The 17022-nt window shown below is 42.8% G+C and overlaps 1 protein-coding gene across 3 annotated transcripts in view; it reads right to left on the bottom strand.

Moving 5' to 3' along the window:
- Positions 1 to 835: 835 nt before the first annotated feature.
- Positions 836 to 17022, bottom strand: part of pak5 (p21 protein (Cdc42/Rac)-activated kinase 5) — a 46591-nt gene continuing 30404 nt past the window's right edge. For all 3 annotated transcript variants that reach the window (XM_086018703.1, XM_086018705.1, XM_086018704.1), the window contains 9 exons: positions 11633 to 12469; positions 8476 to 8685; positions 7591 to 7732; positions 7154 to 7308; positions 6500 to 6633; positions 3723 to 3849; positions 2908 to 3033; positions 2621 to 2755; positions 836 to 2432 (listed from right to left, as the gene is read on the bottom strand). In XM_086018703.1, the coding sequence (XP_085874829.1) occupies positions 2277 to 2432; positions 2621 to 2755; positions 2908 to 3033; positions 3723 to 3849; positions 6500 to 6633; positions 7154 to 7308; positions 7591 to 7732; positions 8476 to 8685; positions 11633 to 12469 (2022 nt within the window). In that variant the 3' untranslated portion in view covers positions 836 to 2276. The remainder of the gene's footprint in view (positions 2433 to 2620; positions 2756 to 2907; positions 3034 to 3722; positions 3850 to 6499; positions 6634 to 7153; positions 7309 to 7590; positions 7733 to 8475; positions 8686 to 11632; positions 12470 to 17022) is intronic.

Genomic DNA, 17022 nt, shown 5'->3' with positions numbered 1-17022 from the left:
TCCAATGACCAAAAGAGACACGGACCAGGAAGGCATTGTTTGCGAATAAATCGACCATTTATATATAGTAAGGCGTTTTTTCGTGAAAAATACAACCATGTATAGTAATGCTATTATAAGGCGTTTTTTGGCGAAAAAAAAAAAGACCATGTATAGTAAGGCGTTTTTTGGGAAAAAAAACAAAAACAACAACCATGTATAGTAAGGCGTTTTTTGGCGAAAAAAATTAGCATGTATAGTAAGGCGTTTTTCAGCCCAAAAAAAAAAAGACTATGAATAGTAAGGCATTTTCTGGCGTAAAAAAAAACCGACCATGTATAGTGAGGCGTTTTTTGGCATAAAAAAACGAGCATGTTTAGTAAGGCGTTTTTTTGCAAAAAAAAACATGTATAGTAAGGCTATATAGGAAGGAATTTTATATGAATACATTTTGTGGAAAAAAACCCCAGACCATGTATAGTATGGCCTTTTTTAAAAAAAATAAAGACGACCATGTATAGTAAGGCGTTTTTGGGTGAAAAAAGTGACCACGTATAGTAAGGCGTTTTTTAGGGAAAAAAAACAACAATGTATTTATTGTAAGGCTTTTTTGACAAAAAAACGACCATCCATAGTAAGGTATTTCTGGGAAAAAAAGACAACAATGTAAAGTAAGGCATTTTTTGGAGAAAAAAGGGAGCCAATGTGTTTTCCGGGGGGAAAAAAATACCATACATAGTAAGGCATTTTGGGGGGGGAAAAAATGTCCATGTGTATATGTAGTAAGGCATTTTCACACACTTGTTTTTTTTAATACATTTTTATATTTGACAAAATTCAAGATCAATACATGAAGTTTCAGTTTCAATTTTTATTTTTTCAAGTGCAAAACTTTTGACCCTAATGTAACTCCTTAACGCACACTCGTATTTACATATCACAGTGACTGATGGGTCAAAATGGATGCCAGCAGGAGGTTTTACACTGTTGTATTCCAGGTGCTTTAATGACAATGACGATGAACTGTAATGTTGTTGTTTTTCATTTTATAACCTTGTGTAAAAGAATTCTTTTTTCCTTTCTTATTCCTTCAGTGTGTGCTACAATAAGTGCATCTTGTTACACTAGCAGGCACCCATTGCCTTCATTGGCTCCCTGCAATTGCTAAAGACACTCAAAGCATAAAATGCTGACTTGACTTCATTCATATTAACATTGGTTACTACACCTATTTAAAAAAGTACGTATATTTCAATTACATGTTTTTACACAGTATGGTTTTTATACTGTATGTATGCAGGTCATTTTTTGTGTTCAATTGACAAGTTCATATTGAAATGTATTTGTAATCCTATTCATGAATGAACATATTCAATAATCTAAATGTATAGTTTTATGTATTGACACAAAACCAAAGTGAAGTCGCCATTTCATTGCATTTGAGTGTATTTCAGTAGATCCCTGTCGACCATAGCTTTTCTTTTTCACTAAATAATAAAAAATAATAATAACAATGAGGGAAAAAAAGGCCACACTAGACAAAAATGAATTGCAATAAATAAATACTTTAAAAAGCTCATAGAAAATGTCTGACATTACCCTTTTTTGCCCAACGTTTAATGGAAGTTCTGTCTACAAAGATAGATAATACTAATAAATATGTTTAGTTGCTTTTTTTTAGTAACAGTTGGGTTCAAGTGGGATATTTGAAATATGTGTTTACACATATATATATATATATATATATATATATATATATATATATATATATATATATATATATATATATATATATATATACACACATACATATATATATATATAAACATACACATACATATATATATATATATATATATATATACACATATATATATACACACGTGTGTGTGCATGTGCGTGTATGTATATATATTTGTTGATGACAAAAAGTGTATTATAAAGAGTAGGAAAGTCAGTTGAATACTGCTCATATCACAATGGCTACCACACCATCAAATACTCAAAGTTATCAAAACTGTACACTTAATCTTACAAGTTACTCTTAAAATACATGTGCAGGGGGAGCGTGGGTGGTCGCTCCGCCCACACACAGCTTCTCTGCGGCCCCGCCCACGCTCTCGGGGGTCCGCTCAGGTCCTCGAAGGTGCCTGAAACACCAGGAGTCCACTTCTGAGTTCCTTAGTTTCTTCATAGTTGTGTTTGTGTGCGTGTGTCGGTTAGCTAATCTACGTCACGGTTACGAGAGGAGAGAGAGTGTTGTTGACAAGGGGTGGGCAGTGTGTGTGTGTGTGTGTTCAGCGGTGACGGTAGTGTCTCATCAGGGGCACGATGCAAGACGGCGGTCCCGACAATTTGAGGAAGGGATGCTGGAGGAGCTCCTGCGCGGTGGCTCGCTGGGAAGGTTCGCGAACCAGCATCAGGTCCAGGAAGGAGCGCAGCACCGACGACACCTGCCATCACAACACAAACCTCACTTGTATTTTATTACAGTATTTTTTTATTTATTTTTTTTAAATAAAATGATGTTACGTTATTTTTCATTATAGTATAGGGCTAGCGGTGCACCAACGCCACTGGAATGCTAAGAAACTTTCCAGACATGAGTAATTCCCATTTGGCTAGGCTAGCTAACGCTCACCTTGTGTGACTCTTTTAGCCGCGGGGGCAGGTTGTCACGTATCCTCCTCATGGCTTGCAAGGGGGGCTCATTGAAGTACGGCGGCTCGCCATCCACCATTTCGATCACCATGATGCCCAGCGACCACACGTCCACCTACACGCGCACACATTAGGACTACGTGTGTCTACAAGATTGATATGCAGTAACCATTGCTCATCTTTAAACAGATTTAAACGTTAAAATGTACACACTGTACATACACACACAAAATATATATGATGTATTAGAGTCTGTATGTGTGTCACCTCTGTCCCGTAAGGCAGTCTGGAGATGACTTCTGGCGCCATCCAGTATGGCGTCCCCACCAGCGACTTCCTCTTGGGCACCTCTTTGGATACTTGGGCACAGAAGCCAAAGTCGGACAGCTTGATCTGCACGCACGCAGTAAAAACATACCTGTTTGATTGCGTTGTGGGGAGGGAGGTGCTAATCTGACATATTCACCACTTTTCCAACCTGGTAACAGCATTTTTTTTTTTTTTAAAGCGGAAGTCAAACCAAAGATATTTTTTTCCCAGTTCCCAGCAGGCCCACTAGTTGAAACACGGCATTCTGATTCATTTTGCGTTTGCGGAATATAAATCAAGCAGCAAAATGCACTCGTTTTTAGCCATCTCTTGGGGCGGCCATTTTGTCTTCTGTCTACTAAAAATGACATCACAACTGCTCACAACGACCAATCACGGCTGACCTGTTTTCTGAATTTGAGCCGTGATTAGTCCTTGTGAGCAATTATGATGTCATTTTCAGTCGACAGAAGACAAAATGCCCCCCCCCCCGTGTTGGCTAAAAACAAGCGGCTTAACAATATTTATCGGAATGCCCCGTTTCAACTAGTGGGCTTGCATAGAACGTATTCTTGAAAAAAAAATGTTTGCGTTGACTTCCACTTTAAAAGAATTTGATCACAAACCTCATCGAGTTCCTGTTTAGCACTCAGCATTTTTAGCCAAGCGGTTACATTTCCAGGCTTCTGACTGCCCGAGATCCACTTTGCCGTCCTTTTGATGCGTTTGACAAGAGTGTGCGTTTTTGTGTACGCGTGTGCGTGCGCGCTTACCCGTCCGTCGCTGGTGAGCAGGATGGAATCGCTTTTGATGTCTCGGTGGATGACGCCTTGCGTGTGAAGGTAGCACAGGGCACGCAGCACCGACAAGCACACCGTGGCGATCTGCTCCTCGTTCATCCTGTCGCAGCGACACGCGCGTCATACACAGTAGCGCCGTACACTGACACTATTTTCAACGGTCGCGAAATCGGTAAAACGCGGAGGTTGTGTTTGCGGCGGTGTTGTGCAGAGCAGGAGGTCCCAGATGGAGGTTCAGGCGCAGTGCAGTGCCTCGCGCGCGCACACACACACACACACACCGTACATTTACAGCTTCAATGAACACACGCGCACACGGCCAGCTGGCACCCCGTGTGTGTATTTTAGTGTGACATAACCCTTAAACTTTGATCATGTTTCTTTGTGTGGAAATTGGGCGCGCGTGTGCAAATGTCAGACACGCATAAAGTTACGCTCATTGCGAGGTTATCGCATCATCCAAGCCAACCAGACAAGAGCACAATGATGCGTGTTGAACATACGCACACGCTGTCCAAAGTCGATGAGGTGTCATACGTTTGCAGTGCAACAAGACAAATGAGTCTTCTGATAACCAACAGTCAATGGACGTGTGTATGCGCACACACACACACAGATAAGGATCATTGAAACAGAAAATTGTTTTTCAACATAAAAAAACATGTTAATGATCTTGTAAGCTTGTCGAGGGAAGGACAACTGTAGCGTAGCAAAGACAAATGAGCAGCCGAGCTCGCGCTCTCAGAAGCGCACGGTCCCTCAAACTTGAAGCTAAACTCAAACATTAACTGCCTTTGTGTTAATCTCATCCAACTCAAACATTTGTGATTTCAGAAAATAACTCCGTCTTGATGTTAAAATAAGATAAGATAAGCCAAGTCCATTTTTTTTCTTTTTTTGCTGTAAAATAATTTAACTCGAGTTTTTGTGCTTACCTAAGCTAGCTCTGTTTTAGGGAGCGTTCACAAGACAAGCATGGAAGCTGTTCTAGCTGTTCAACGGTTGCGGGCTGACAGGAGATTTAAATGACCTCATTCGTACATTCAAAGAAGGGGCAAACTGCCTCGTAACATTCGCACTCCACAGAGCTAGGATTTAGGATTGAATTTCCAAACGCACCGCACGGTTTCGTGCTTATCTAAGATAACTCTGCACTGGCACAAAGCTAAGATGACTTGGTCATTAAGATGCGCGTAGTGTCTTTGTAGTACTAAACTAAGCTAACTCTGATTTAGCATTGAGCGTAAAGTGTCAGTACGCTATGCAAATTCTTCATTTTTTTTTTTTTAATTGATAAGACAAGCGAACTAAGTCTTGGTGCTTACATAAGACAACAGTCTTATTGCTAACAAAAGTCCTCTGTACAGAGCTGCATTTTAGCCAGCCGACTGAAATTGACTGGCATTTTGAGTTCAAAGAAAGAAAAATTAAGTTTAAACAAAAGACATTCAAAATACTTTACCTTATTTTTTTATTTTACAACGAAATCGTAAATGTAAAATCAGGTTTGAGAGAAAATAATCGGGATTTTCTTATTAAGTAAAATCGAACAGCCCTGACTCTAAACTAACTCTTGCTGCTAAGCTAACTCTACTTTGGTGCTCTCCTACGCTAACTGTGTTTTGGTGCTGAGCTAACTCCGTCGAGAAGTAGTTTAGTAGAGTTTCCAGTAAAGGCTTAAAGGAGCAATGGCGTGGTTGTCGTGACAACTGTAACTTTAAGTTCCACTGTGTTAATTGAGGCTGAAATGATTACATAGGCACCTTTTAATGCCGTACGATTAAGTTGAATTCAACAAAGTGTTTTTTTTTTTTTCCTTTATGAGGGAACATAACGTAAGCAGGCTGTTCCTCAGCCAATCTTGTTATTAGCATGCACCAACAATCCACACAAATGATGGGAATTAAAGAACCCAAACTATCAGCGTGGAAACTCATTAACACAGGGAGACAATTAGGGGAAAGTTGGTGAGTTAAAAAAAAAAAAAAAAGTCTCAAGTGTTGTGAAAGACTTCATTACAGACCATCTGTGTCATGTTCCTCCGCTGCTCACGTGCCCTCCGCTTTAAGGGGGATACCACGAGACCACCCCACCCACCCATTACATTGTCCATCTGTGTAGCCATTTGGATTGGCTCACACACTCCAGGCACATTTTACCATGAAATGCACACGCTACGGTTTATATTTTTAAAGCAGTCTGGTAACTGGCAAAAATCAAAAGATCTAAACCACACTGAGTTCTTTTATTGTGCTACACTGTCTTGGTAGTAAGTTAACCTGGCCTTAGTCTTGAATATAATGCTTATCTTTGTGTGCTTACCTAAGATGATATTTTCAAACATAGGAAGAGACGCCAATGTTTACAATGGATTTGAGTCTACTTTTCCTAACCGATGTCATTGCGCGACGATGAGTATTGACTACATTGGTGTTTGCGCTAAGCTAACTGAGTCCGCGCGCTTACGCAAGCTTGCTCTTAATGTCATTGAAAAGCTACAAGAAAACGCAGGCTCAGAGTTTAGCGCTTAGCTCTCTTTGTGCTACGCTAAATTAACGCCTGTGTTGCGAAATTCTAGGTTGACTTGGATCCCTTATGCTATGTTGGTATTGTTTATACGGACGGGTATAAATGTTACATTGGCATCAGCTTTCTCAGCTTAGCATCACACCTGCTCAAGTCACCTCAGTGGTGTTTCAAAGCACATTTGTTGTCTTCAGTGTGTGTGTGTGTGCTAATTAGTCCCCTACCTGGTGTGTGTGACAATGTCCGTGAGCGCCCCTCCCTCCAGGAACTCCATGACCACCCACAGCTCGTCTCCCACCAGGTAGCTGTTGTACATGTCCACTACGTTCTCATGGTGGTAGTCCCTCATGATCACCACCTACACACACACACACACACACACACACACACATTTACAGTGTATATAAATAAACATGTCATGTAATATTAGCTCTTCATTGAAACGACTATCTCTCTGTGAACACATTCTGGAGTTGTAACCATAACAGGATTACATGCGCGGATTAAGAGGATTACAATGAAACTAATTAGCTGCAGCATCAACGCCCTCCAACGTGCGCACGCCGAGAAAACACATATATATACACACACACACACACACACACACACACACACACACACACACACACACACACACACGTGTGATATTGCCTGATAGAGTAAATCCGAACGTGTGTGCAAACACGACAACAGCTCTCGCCTATCTGATGCATTCGTCTCTGTTGCATGTTGCAAAATATACAGTATATAAAAGTGTATATAAAAAAAATGTGAGTGTGTGCATGTAAAATGCATTTCTATGAAAAAAAAAAAAATCACTGGCGGAGGTAACGTAAGTGAAAGCAGCTTGTTAAAGGCGATGCGGCGGTATTGGTCACCTCGTTGAAGAGCAGCTCCCTCCTCTGCTGCTTCCTCAGGTCCATCTTCTTGACGGCCACCTGCTTTCCGCTGTGCTTCTCGCTGGCGATGCAAACGATTCCCGTGGAGCCCTCGCCGATCTTGATGAAGCTGTCCAGGTACTCGCGGGGGTCGCCTGAGGAGACAGTCCACACAACAAATTTTAGTTGGGAAAGAAATAAATCATCCGCTATGTGTTCATGAGCAAAAAGTTACACAAAAAAAAATCTAAAGCAATTTTTGCCGATTTTAAAAGAGATACCTGAAAAAAAACGAACAGATTAAGTCCTATATTCCAAAACAAAATTTTCACAAGTACCGATACTGTGCAAAGGTACGCTACTGACACGGATAGCTGATACTGTGCACAACGTTCCAAACAATGTTATAAAAAGTCAGAGAACCACCAACTAGTTACCTGGATTGACCACTAGTTGTAACGCGGCTCGGAACTGCTCGTGAGACACCCTGGAGGGCTGAGTGTCAGAGCTGGACCCCCACGAGGGAGGAGGGTAAGCCCCCGGGGGAATGTAGGGCGATGACGGCTGGGAGTACGCCCCCTGCAGGGAGGGAAAATGATTGCGAGAGAGAGAGAACACGATTGATTATTGGCTTTGTCCCACTTATTTTGGAATTATACATTTCAAAGTATAAACTTGTGACTTTGTTTTTGAGGGGAAGATTCGAAACGGTCAGAATCCATGTTTTGATTGATGGGTTAGCTTCTTTTTATTCTTGTGTGACAATTAAGAATGAGAAAATTGTTACTTAATAACTGCAAGTTCATTTAATAAACATAAAGCAGTAGGATAAACCAACAAAATAAAAATGTACTACACTGTATGTTAAAAAATGATTACTCATACAAAATAAGTATAAACATAAAATGAACAGCAATATCAAACAGAACAGTGAAATAAACAGAAAAGTACACTAAAAATACATATTAATGAAAAATCAATAAACATTCATAAAAGTAAAAGAATACAATATAAATTTGTTTTAAAAAAAAAAAGACTATTGAAAACAATAGAGCATAAATAAACTATTAATCAAAGTCCTAAAACAAACAGCTGATTTTATTACAGTAAGTAAAGTCAATAATATGAAAACGAAATCACGCATGGATAAAATGAAACAAACACAGATAATATTACACTAACATTAATAACAATAATGACCCCAAATAACAGAAATAAAACACAATGAGGTAGTGAAATAAATAGTGAAATACGATCACATAAATAGCATCAAACAAAAATAATACATGTTGTTGTTGTTGTAGCATCTCTTGCTAGCGTACCTGCGGGGTGTACGGCGGGCTGGGCTGGGAGGGCGGGTGGTGGTAGGGCGACGGCTTGTAATGGTGAAAGACGGGCGGGTAGGGCAGGTGCACGGGCGGGTAGCCGGGGGGCTTGGCGTTGTTCTGAGGTAGCTTGAGTGGCCCGCGGGGGTAGGTGTCGCCGGCCGTCGCGTGGGGGCTGCCGTCCCGCGACGGACGCTCGTATTCGCCCTGCGGGAGGTCATGCGGCAACGTAAAGCTTAGTCACGGGGTGCATCATGAGACGTATCGGCCATATTGATTGGCATTTTCTTGTGCTTTTGACACTTTTCCGTTGGGAGCAACGCAAGCGTCAATAAGGAACTAAACTCCTCTCTCTGGTGGCGCACACACACAGCACTCAAGTCTCATACACACTTGCACTCATTTACTCATACTCGTAAAACACACAAACTCTCATTCGCATAAAGTCGCTCACTCACAATTATACACAAACGCTCATAAACATACACAAAGAGGACAGGAAGAGGAGGAGGATCATTCCCGACGTGTTGGGATGGTGTATAATTACATGGTGTGAACTCTTATAATCAATCACTCTGTGCGGCGCGAGGGGGGGTGCTCCAAACCATATCAGCCACCCCACCCCCCCACTTCCCACTGTATCGTTGCCTGGCTGGCTGTCAGCCAAAGGGGGTCTCCTGATCCATGTTGGTTAAACGCGCATTAATCTGAGTTTGGCAGGGTAATCAACAACCTAACTCAAGTGTGAAATTGAATTCGGCGGCGGAACACGGTCGAGCCCGCTTTTATGCTAAGGCTGCAAAAGAGAAAAGGGGGGGGGGGGGAGAAAAAAGTGCCGCAACATCAATTTGTCACTGAGAGCTGCTGCAGAGAAAAGGGGGAGAAAAGAGAGAGGGAGTGGTGTTTATTATTGTGTGAGAGAGGGGATAAATAAAGCTGGTGTGGGGCTACGTTGGTTTCACAGAAGTGCAAGAAGAATGGCCCTGATTTCCGAGCTTAGCGTTTAGCGCAGGGATGAGCAAAGTACAGTCGGCGGGCCACATACAGTACGGCCGCAGGGAAATGCCCGCCAGGCATTTACTACTCATATTGGAGAGTCTGGTCATATTTGCTGCATTCATTTGAGGGTTTTCTCCCTAAAATTGGCTCATTAAAATGTATCTACTCCTATAAAATAACCATTAACATTTTTTGGGGAGGGATTTATATTTTTAATACATTTAATAATTGGTCCATTGATTTTTTTGGGGGGGTCATAATTTACCTAAAACGTACATTTAATTATTATTTTTAATTATTTTAATTAAATAACTGGTAAATGAATTTAAAATGTAAATACCATTAAACAAATCATAGATAAAACTAATAATAAATTAATAAAGGATGTATGTATGTGTGTTAAGTATTATATTTTATTATTAAAATAATATTTTTTCCTAGTGATAATAATTGACTGAACGTTTTAAAAAGTGAAATAAACAATAGCCCACATTTAAAAATATATATTATTTTAAATAATTGCTGAATGTACTATATCATGTATTGCATATAATGTGTGTAAAATGAAACTATATTCCCATATTTTACAAAGACGTTTGACCATCTACTTGACCCATATGTCCATTTATGTCCATTTGAAAAATTGAAAAGTTTACCGACCCCTGCTTTAGCAAACAAATGAGAAAATGACCTCCTCCACTACTACTCCTACTGCAGTCCAATCCTGCATCGCTTGCATTCTACGTTTCTTTTTTTTTTTTTTTTTTTTTATTTAGTGAGGCGTGCAGGTTTAACGCTTTTTCATCAAGGCGCCCTGGGATCCACATCAGCAAACCTGCTGGACTTGTCGCTGTGTGGAGGAGGAGGAGGAGGAGGAGGAGGAGGAGGAGGAGGAGGTACGGTAGTCGTGCCGCAGATGCCATCACGCTGCGCAGCGGCCTTAATGGAGCACGGCGAGCGAGCATAAGGACCGAAACCCCCTCCTCACGTTGCGGGTTGACTGCATCGCTACCTTGTGCCCGCACTGCAAGCTCTCCAAAAGTGACAGTGCAAGCGCTACGCTGCGCTTGGGCTCAGTTTGTAACTTGTTTGATGAAATCCTCATCCTAAGTGGGATGGCGGATAAGTAGAGTCACGTCATCTCCACAGCTTGCTGACGGTGTAAGGCGACAATGGATTCAACTAAGAGAGGCTACACGTGCAAACGACAACGGACAAAAGAATACTTTTGAAAAACCCTGCTGAATTCATTTAGATATTTCCTTCGAAATATATTCGTCTGAAAATACGACTTTTTAATGAACCTAAAAATGTATTTTTTCCCCTTTTCATCAAAAAGGAAGGAAAATGAATATTGATTTTTTTTTTTTTTGGAATATCAAAATTTGGAAATATATACAGTACTTATGGAAGTGAGGATTTTCAATTTTTTTTGCTTTTGGTCTTTTCTTTTTTATTCCTTCATTTTTTAAAATAAAAATGTTTAGAATTTTTAACATTCTTTTGGAACATGTTAACGTTCAACTTGGAATAAGATAGTGAACCTATTTATATTTAAGACATTTTTAATGCAGGGCTACATTGAAATCATTTCATATTCCGACACAAGACACTTTTCCTTCCTTTTCGGAGCGTCTTCCTCATAGCACGCTTGCATAACAACGCAATTAAAATGCAGCATATTATTACTTAAATGTAGTCTTGCTCCGGAACGCCTCTTGATTCTTTTTGTCATATACCTCGCCTGCCCTCTTCCTTTGTTCCCCTTCGACTTCACTGTCTGTCCGCTCGCCTCGTGTTCAGTATGTCACGGCCGTGCTCCCGATGCTTTTCAAGCGCTAATTGCTCCGACTGCGGAGACGGATCGAAAAAGACGTCCATTATGGCCGGAAACCCGGACAATGTATTCGTTAAATAAAGAGTGAGTGTCCAGAGAAATTGGACACTTCAATAGGTCCACTTACACCGGTAGTTTAAATGCTGCAGTATCCTGGGAGATGTTTGTTCATATTTGCTATATAAAATATCAATTTTGGGCAGTGGGTGGGATGGAGAAATGATGATGGAGTACACCCCGGAGTGGTTGCCAATCACAATTCGGTCTTGCGTGCGAACCGCTACCCAGCGTAAACATGAATAAATACACGGCGTTTACCTTGTTGATGGTCTGTGAGGCGGCGAGGCTCTCAGACAGGCGCGGGTAGGTGTAGGAGCTGTACGGGTGGGCCTGGGCAGGGTTCTTGAAGGGTCCGCCGGCCGCGTAGGGGACGTTGGGCTCCTGGAGCCCAGAGCCCGAGCGGGACCTCTGCCTGATGGCCGGCGTGGGGCTGGTCTGCATCACGTACGAGCTCTTCGGCCTCTTGTCGTAGTCGTCCCGTACGGCACCGTAGCTCCACTCGCTGTCCGGGTAGTTGATCTGCTCGCTGTGAAGGGAGGCACGGGACGGGGTCCCCACCGACGTGTCGCGGTAGTCCTGGCTGGACGAGCCACCCACCGACGCCCGGTAGTAGCCGCTGGAGCCCACCCCGCTCCCCACCGTGGAGGCCACCTCATCCGTGGAGCGCCCCTTACTCTCCAGGTAGGTGTGGTAGTCCGGCGGGAGCTTGCCATAGTCTGACTTTTGGGGCATGGCGTCCGGGTAGAAGGGGCTACGGATGTGGTGCGAATGGCCGTTGTGCTTGGTGAAGCGGTAATGGCGCCCCACGGCCCATTCGCCGTCGGCGGAGAAGCCGGCCTTGTCCTGAGAGTAGTCCCGGCTGCCGGAGGCGTCCAGATCGCAAGAGTAGCGGGAGTAGTAGTGGCCGAAGCCGTTCTCCTCCGGGCCGCCGGGACGGGCGCTCGCTGACGGCCTGGAGCCGGCGCCCGCCTGGTGGGCGCCCGGCGGACTCTCCTTGCGCAGTGAATTGGAGCGCGTTACCGAGATGTTGTCAAACTCCTCCAGCAGGCCGTTGATGGACGCGTCTTTAGGGGGCCGGTTCCCCCGAACGATGGTCTACGAGAGGGGGGTGGGGGGAAAAAAACCTTCGGTAACCACAATAACCAAAAGGGGAATGGCGGCAGGCTGATAACGATGGGGGGTTGCATTCCGTTTCAGTTCAGCCATTCCGGTCTGAGAACTGAATGAATTGAAATTCATTAGGGGGACACAATTTCAATTCCTTTAGCTTTGGGACAAGTATGAAGTCAATCATCACTTGCAATGAAGGAACAAGCAATCATCCAGCTGGATTTACACTACATGCTACAAGTCACACAATTCAGTGTTGAATTTGCTCTTCTAAACGGTCAAAATCAACGTCCGAATAGAAGCACAGAACCTTGTACCGTGAGGCAGAGATGCTAACAGCGAGGCTACTTCCAAATGTGGATAAAAACAGATCTGCCAATGCGTAAACAGACAAATCGGATCGGTAGTCAATGCGAGCCTGTCGCATTGGAATGCAGTCATTGGAATGACATCATTATGATGTCATATTTTCTAGATATTTTCTTTTTGTCATTCTATTCCGAGGATGGAAGAGAAGAGGTTGGATGGGAACGAGCCACACCCGGGGAAGCATTTGTGTTTTTCGTCATGTTTTTGGCAAACTTTGATGACGTGCAAAAAAAGTTGAAGGTTGAGTAAGTTGCATTTGAAAAATTCAGCCCTTGAGGTCCCTTTCACGACATGAATTTTGGTATGGTATGTCCATCATAATTATTACAAAAGTCTCGACTGCTAATATGATCAAACTAACAGGACGTCTGCCATTTTGGTTTGAAGCGTCCATTTTGGGGCCATTTTGGTAATTTCTAGGGATCCTTCAAAGACGATCTTGTCGTTGAGAGTTTGTCCGACTGCTACCAAATTTGAAGCACAAATACCAGACAAAGGGTCTACGCCACATTGCCATTCATGTTGTCATTTCGTACGGGTGGAGTGTGTTGCCATGCTTGACTCACCCAAAACCATGAAAACTCAATTTGGAAAATTTAACACAGCCATTTTCATTTTGGCAGGCATGTCTAACATGAGTGGATCCACAAAAAAAAGTCTACAAGACCCAAACTGCAAAACGAGCGCATTTTGGTTTGATTCACATAGCTGGAATTTGGGGGTTCCTTTTGTCCTTTTCTTTGCCTCAAGATTTGATTTCTACCAAATTTGAACTTTGTCAGGCTTTTATCATGCCACACACACAAAAAAAAAGCCTCAGCTTCAGATACTAACGGGAAGCCGGCGGTGGATCTGAGCTGCTGCTTTCCCTGCCCCATTTCCCTCGCAACAGATTAGCTTCATTTTCAGTGGGTGTACCGGGGGATGCGTTGTAGTAGTCGTGACATCGTGCACGCACGCACACACACGCAGAGAAAGCAAGAGCGATTAGGGGCGCACGCACACATGTGCCGGGGCGCAGAGGCGGCTTAAACATCAGGGGTGCTTCTCATCCCCTCCTACCTCGCGCTAAGCCCTTTACACGCCGTTGTCGCCGTGACTCACGGGAAGCCGGTGCTGCGCTAGTAGTGGATCACGACGCAAAAGGCGTACTTTGGCGTGGAGGGAAAAAAAAAATATATGAAGCGAATCCAGACACAGCAAGTGAGCACCGCGTGGGTTGATTTGGAATTGTTGCATAAGGTATAATTGTCAATCAACGGAAAACGTTACAGGATAGGACTTAGCGATTCATTGGTTTTTATCAATCAGTTTATTTGCTATTATTATTGTTTTTTTTTAATGGATTTTAAGAGGTTTCTTGACCAGATTCACACGCACTACTTGAACCAACAACGTGGCTGTGAACGGACAAAAAGCACAGTCAGTGTTGCCAAGGTAGCAACCGGGTCACTTAGGATCAAGAATTTCGTTGTCAAAATATTTTTCCTGGTTTCATAGAAAAATGCGAAAAAAGCCACAAAATTCTGAGATGCAGAAATGACACATTCGCGGGATGTCGGCAAAATCTGTTACAAAATCTCTATCCATTTGAATATGTTGCTAGAGTTTTGAATAGCACATCTTTTATTTTTCAACATGAACCTGATTTACATTTTTTTGGGCCATATATGGGACAGTTAATAAATTCTTCCCATTTAAAACGTCCAATTTCTTGGGACACCCTGTATATTTTATGTGTCACACATCCTAATGTTCGCTTTTCACTTGCCAACATTCATGCATGACATTTGCTGCCTTTCGTATTCATTTATTTGCACGTCAATATGGGTGACGTGGCAGTGCTAACGCGTGAAAGCTCAGTGTCGCGCATATATTACAAGCCGGGCCGGCGCTTTAATACAGCAGCGTATTTTCAAATGGTGGCAATCACACTGAAGCGCATGAAAGCCGCTAAATTAGCTGTCAGCAAGTGCGCCTGTTTTGATTCCCCCTGAGGAAGAAAAACTATACCTTTTACCGCAGACGAGTGAGTCAGAACTCGGCAAATTTTGCAGCCGTGTTCATCCTGGTCAAAATGTACATTTTGTTAGGGTTGCAGCTGTAATCTCTAAAAATTGCTTTGATAATGTCACTAGAATTTGCTTTTTGAAAATTCAGCCCCCAAAGCCAGTTTCTGTAGGAGCCTTTTTTTTTTTTTTTTCAAAGGGTTCGTCAAACAAACAACAAATTTGCACCAAATGGACAATTCAAAATTGGCCAATAATGAGAAGCTTTTGTCATTGTGTGTTTCGGCGGAAGATAATGGCAAGATTTGATGACTCACCGTAAAACAAAACAAAAAAAAAACCCTCTTAAGTTGAGTTTGAGAACTTGTTTACCATTTTGGTTTGCGAGGCATGGGATTGCCATTTTCTTTTGGATTTCTTTTCCCTTTGTAACGCGGTGCTTTTTGTGACGATTTTCGGCTCAATTTGAGCAATTTGCAACTTCAACACAATTGTGATTCAGCGTTGGAGGCGTGGCGTGATTATCGTCAACATCGCCCGTCAGCAAGTTCTTCGTTTGGACGGACTGTCGCGCGTGTCCGTCACGCTCTTGTCACACGTGCCGAGGCAGGAAGGCGGCAAAGCGCCAATGTGCTGACACAAGAATACATCTGTACGTCTTTAAACACCTGCACACCCCCCCAAATGCCCCCCCCCCCTTAACGCTCCATAGCCGCGCCATTCATCCATCAGAGTGTTGACGCACACATCGGAATCTCCAGCCTCAATGCGGGGATATAAACTGTGTTAACATGACAGTCAAGAGCTTTGGGATTGTATGCAGGTTCATCACTCTGCAGGATTCAACATCTGATCACAAAGAAGATTGTGCATACTACTACATACTAGTATATGAGCGCAGATGTAATTTCCTGCGGTTTGATGACATCATGAGGTCGTAAGTATCATGAGTCGGCAATCCCAAACGTTCAGTTGCAACATTTTATTAATGTGAAGTCACATGAGACTCTTTTGCTTTTAATTACGGATAATTGTATGTTTGCCAAAATATGGTCAAGTCCAGCTGTAAGGAAAAAAAAAAAAAAGTTCTATTTTTTTCTTAAATTGAGAAGAAGCTGGAGTCATTTGTTTTTCTTCACGTCTGCAGTTTTTAACAATGAAAATACACACAAAAGGTAGCATCGTTATTGTTTGCCTTTTGCAACATATTGTAATAACTTGAGGGGCCCATCTGCTCACATTTATACACAATTTGTATCACTAGCTTTAGGCTAGTAGCGCCTTTTTCAGCTAATACATATGTTTGAGACAATAAACCGTGGAAGTCGCCTCCCTCTCCAAGCAAGACCCCCCTAAGGGTCCGCCGTTATGAGCTGCCCGGGTGCCCTGAACTGGAACATGAGGTGAAACGTCCGCTAAACGCAGCGACTACGTCAAGCTGAGCGGCTGCAGGATGGATTTTCTCAGGGGAACTAACCGATCATGATTTGGACAGATGGACAGTAGGTCCAACAAGCTTTACCTGACAAACTGCGCAAAGAGAACTCCCTGCATTAAACTCACCGGATTGTTAGAGAGCTGCGTGAAGTTGATGTTTTGAATATCAAAAACGAGACCAAAAGCAATCCTTTTTTCATTATTACTTATGTACCATTGATGCCACCGACATAAGGGAACAAAGTTGTTCGGCTGGAGCTTCAGATCTGTAGTGGTTGCGCAATGTTGGTACAAAAAGGTGTTAAGTCTAACACCATTCAGCAATTTTACAGATCTCTGCTTGAAAGAAGTTTGCATTCATTTGTAAGGCCACATTGCAATTTCTTGCCTTCTGACAAGAACGGGGCAGACAATCGGCACCTCTCACTTTTTGCGCCTGGCAGAGTTAATGAAAAATTTATTTTCCATCACGGATCTGATGCGGCACTCTCTGCGTGAAAGTGGCTTTACATGCGGTCTAACTCAATTAGTGTTCAGCATTGACCATCTAATAACGCCGCTAATCAATAGCAGCGTTTGGAGGCGCGAGTGCTGGCTGCACGGGAGGCAGAAACATGGCTGCCGGCCGGCATCGGCGAGGAGAGAGAGACAAGGTTAATTGTGTGCCAAATCACTGTCAAGCGCTCGGGATCGCGCCTGGAAATCTTTCCATTAATTTGAATT

Source organism: Filicampus tigris, chromosome 20 (assembly GCF_054856515.1).
Source record: "Filicampus tigris isolate MCC_2025a chromosome 20, RoL_Ftig_1.0, whole genome shotgun sequence".
Classification (NCBI taxonomy): Eukaryota; Metazoa; Chordata; class Actinopteri; order Syngnathiformes; family Syngnathidae; genus Filicampus; species Filicampus tigris.
This window is presented reverse-complemented; position numbering and strand designations above follow the sequence as displayed.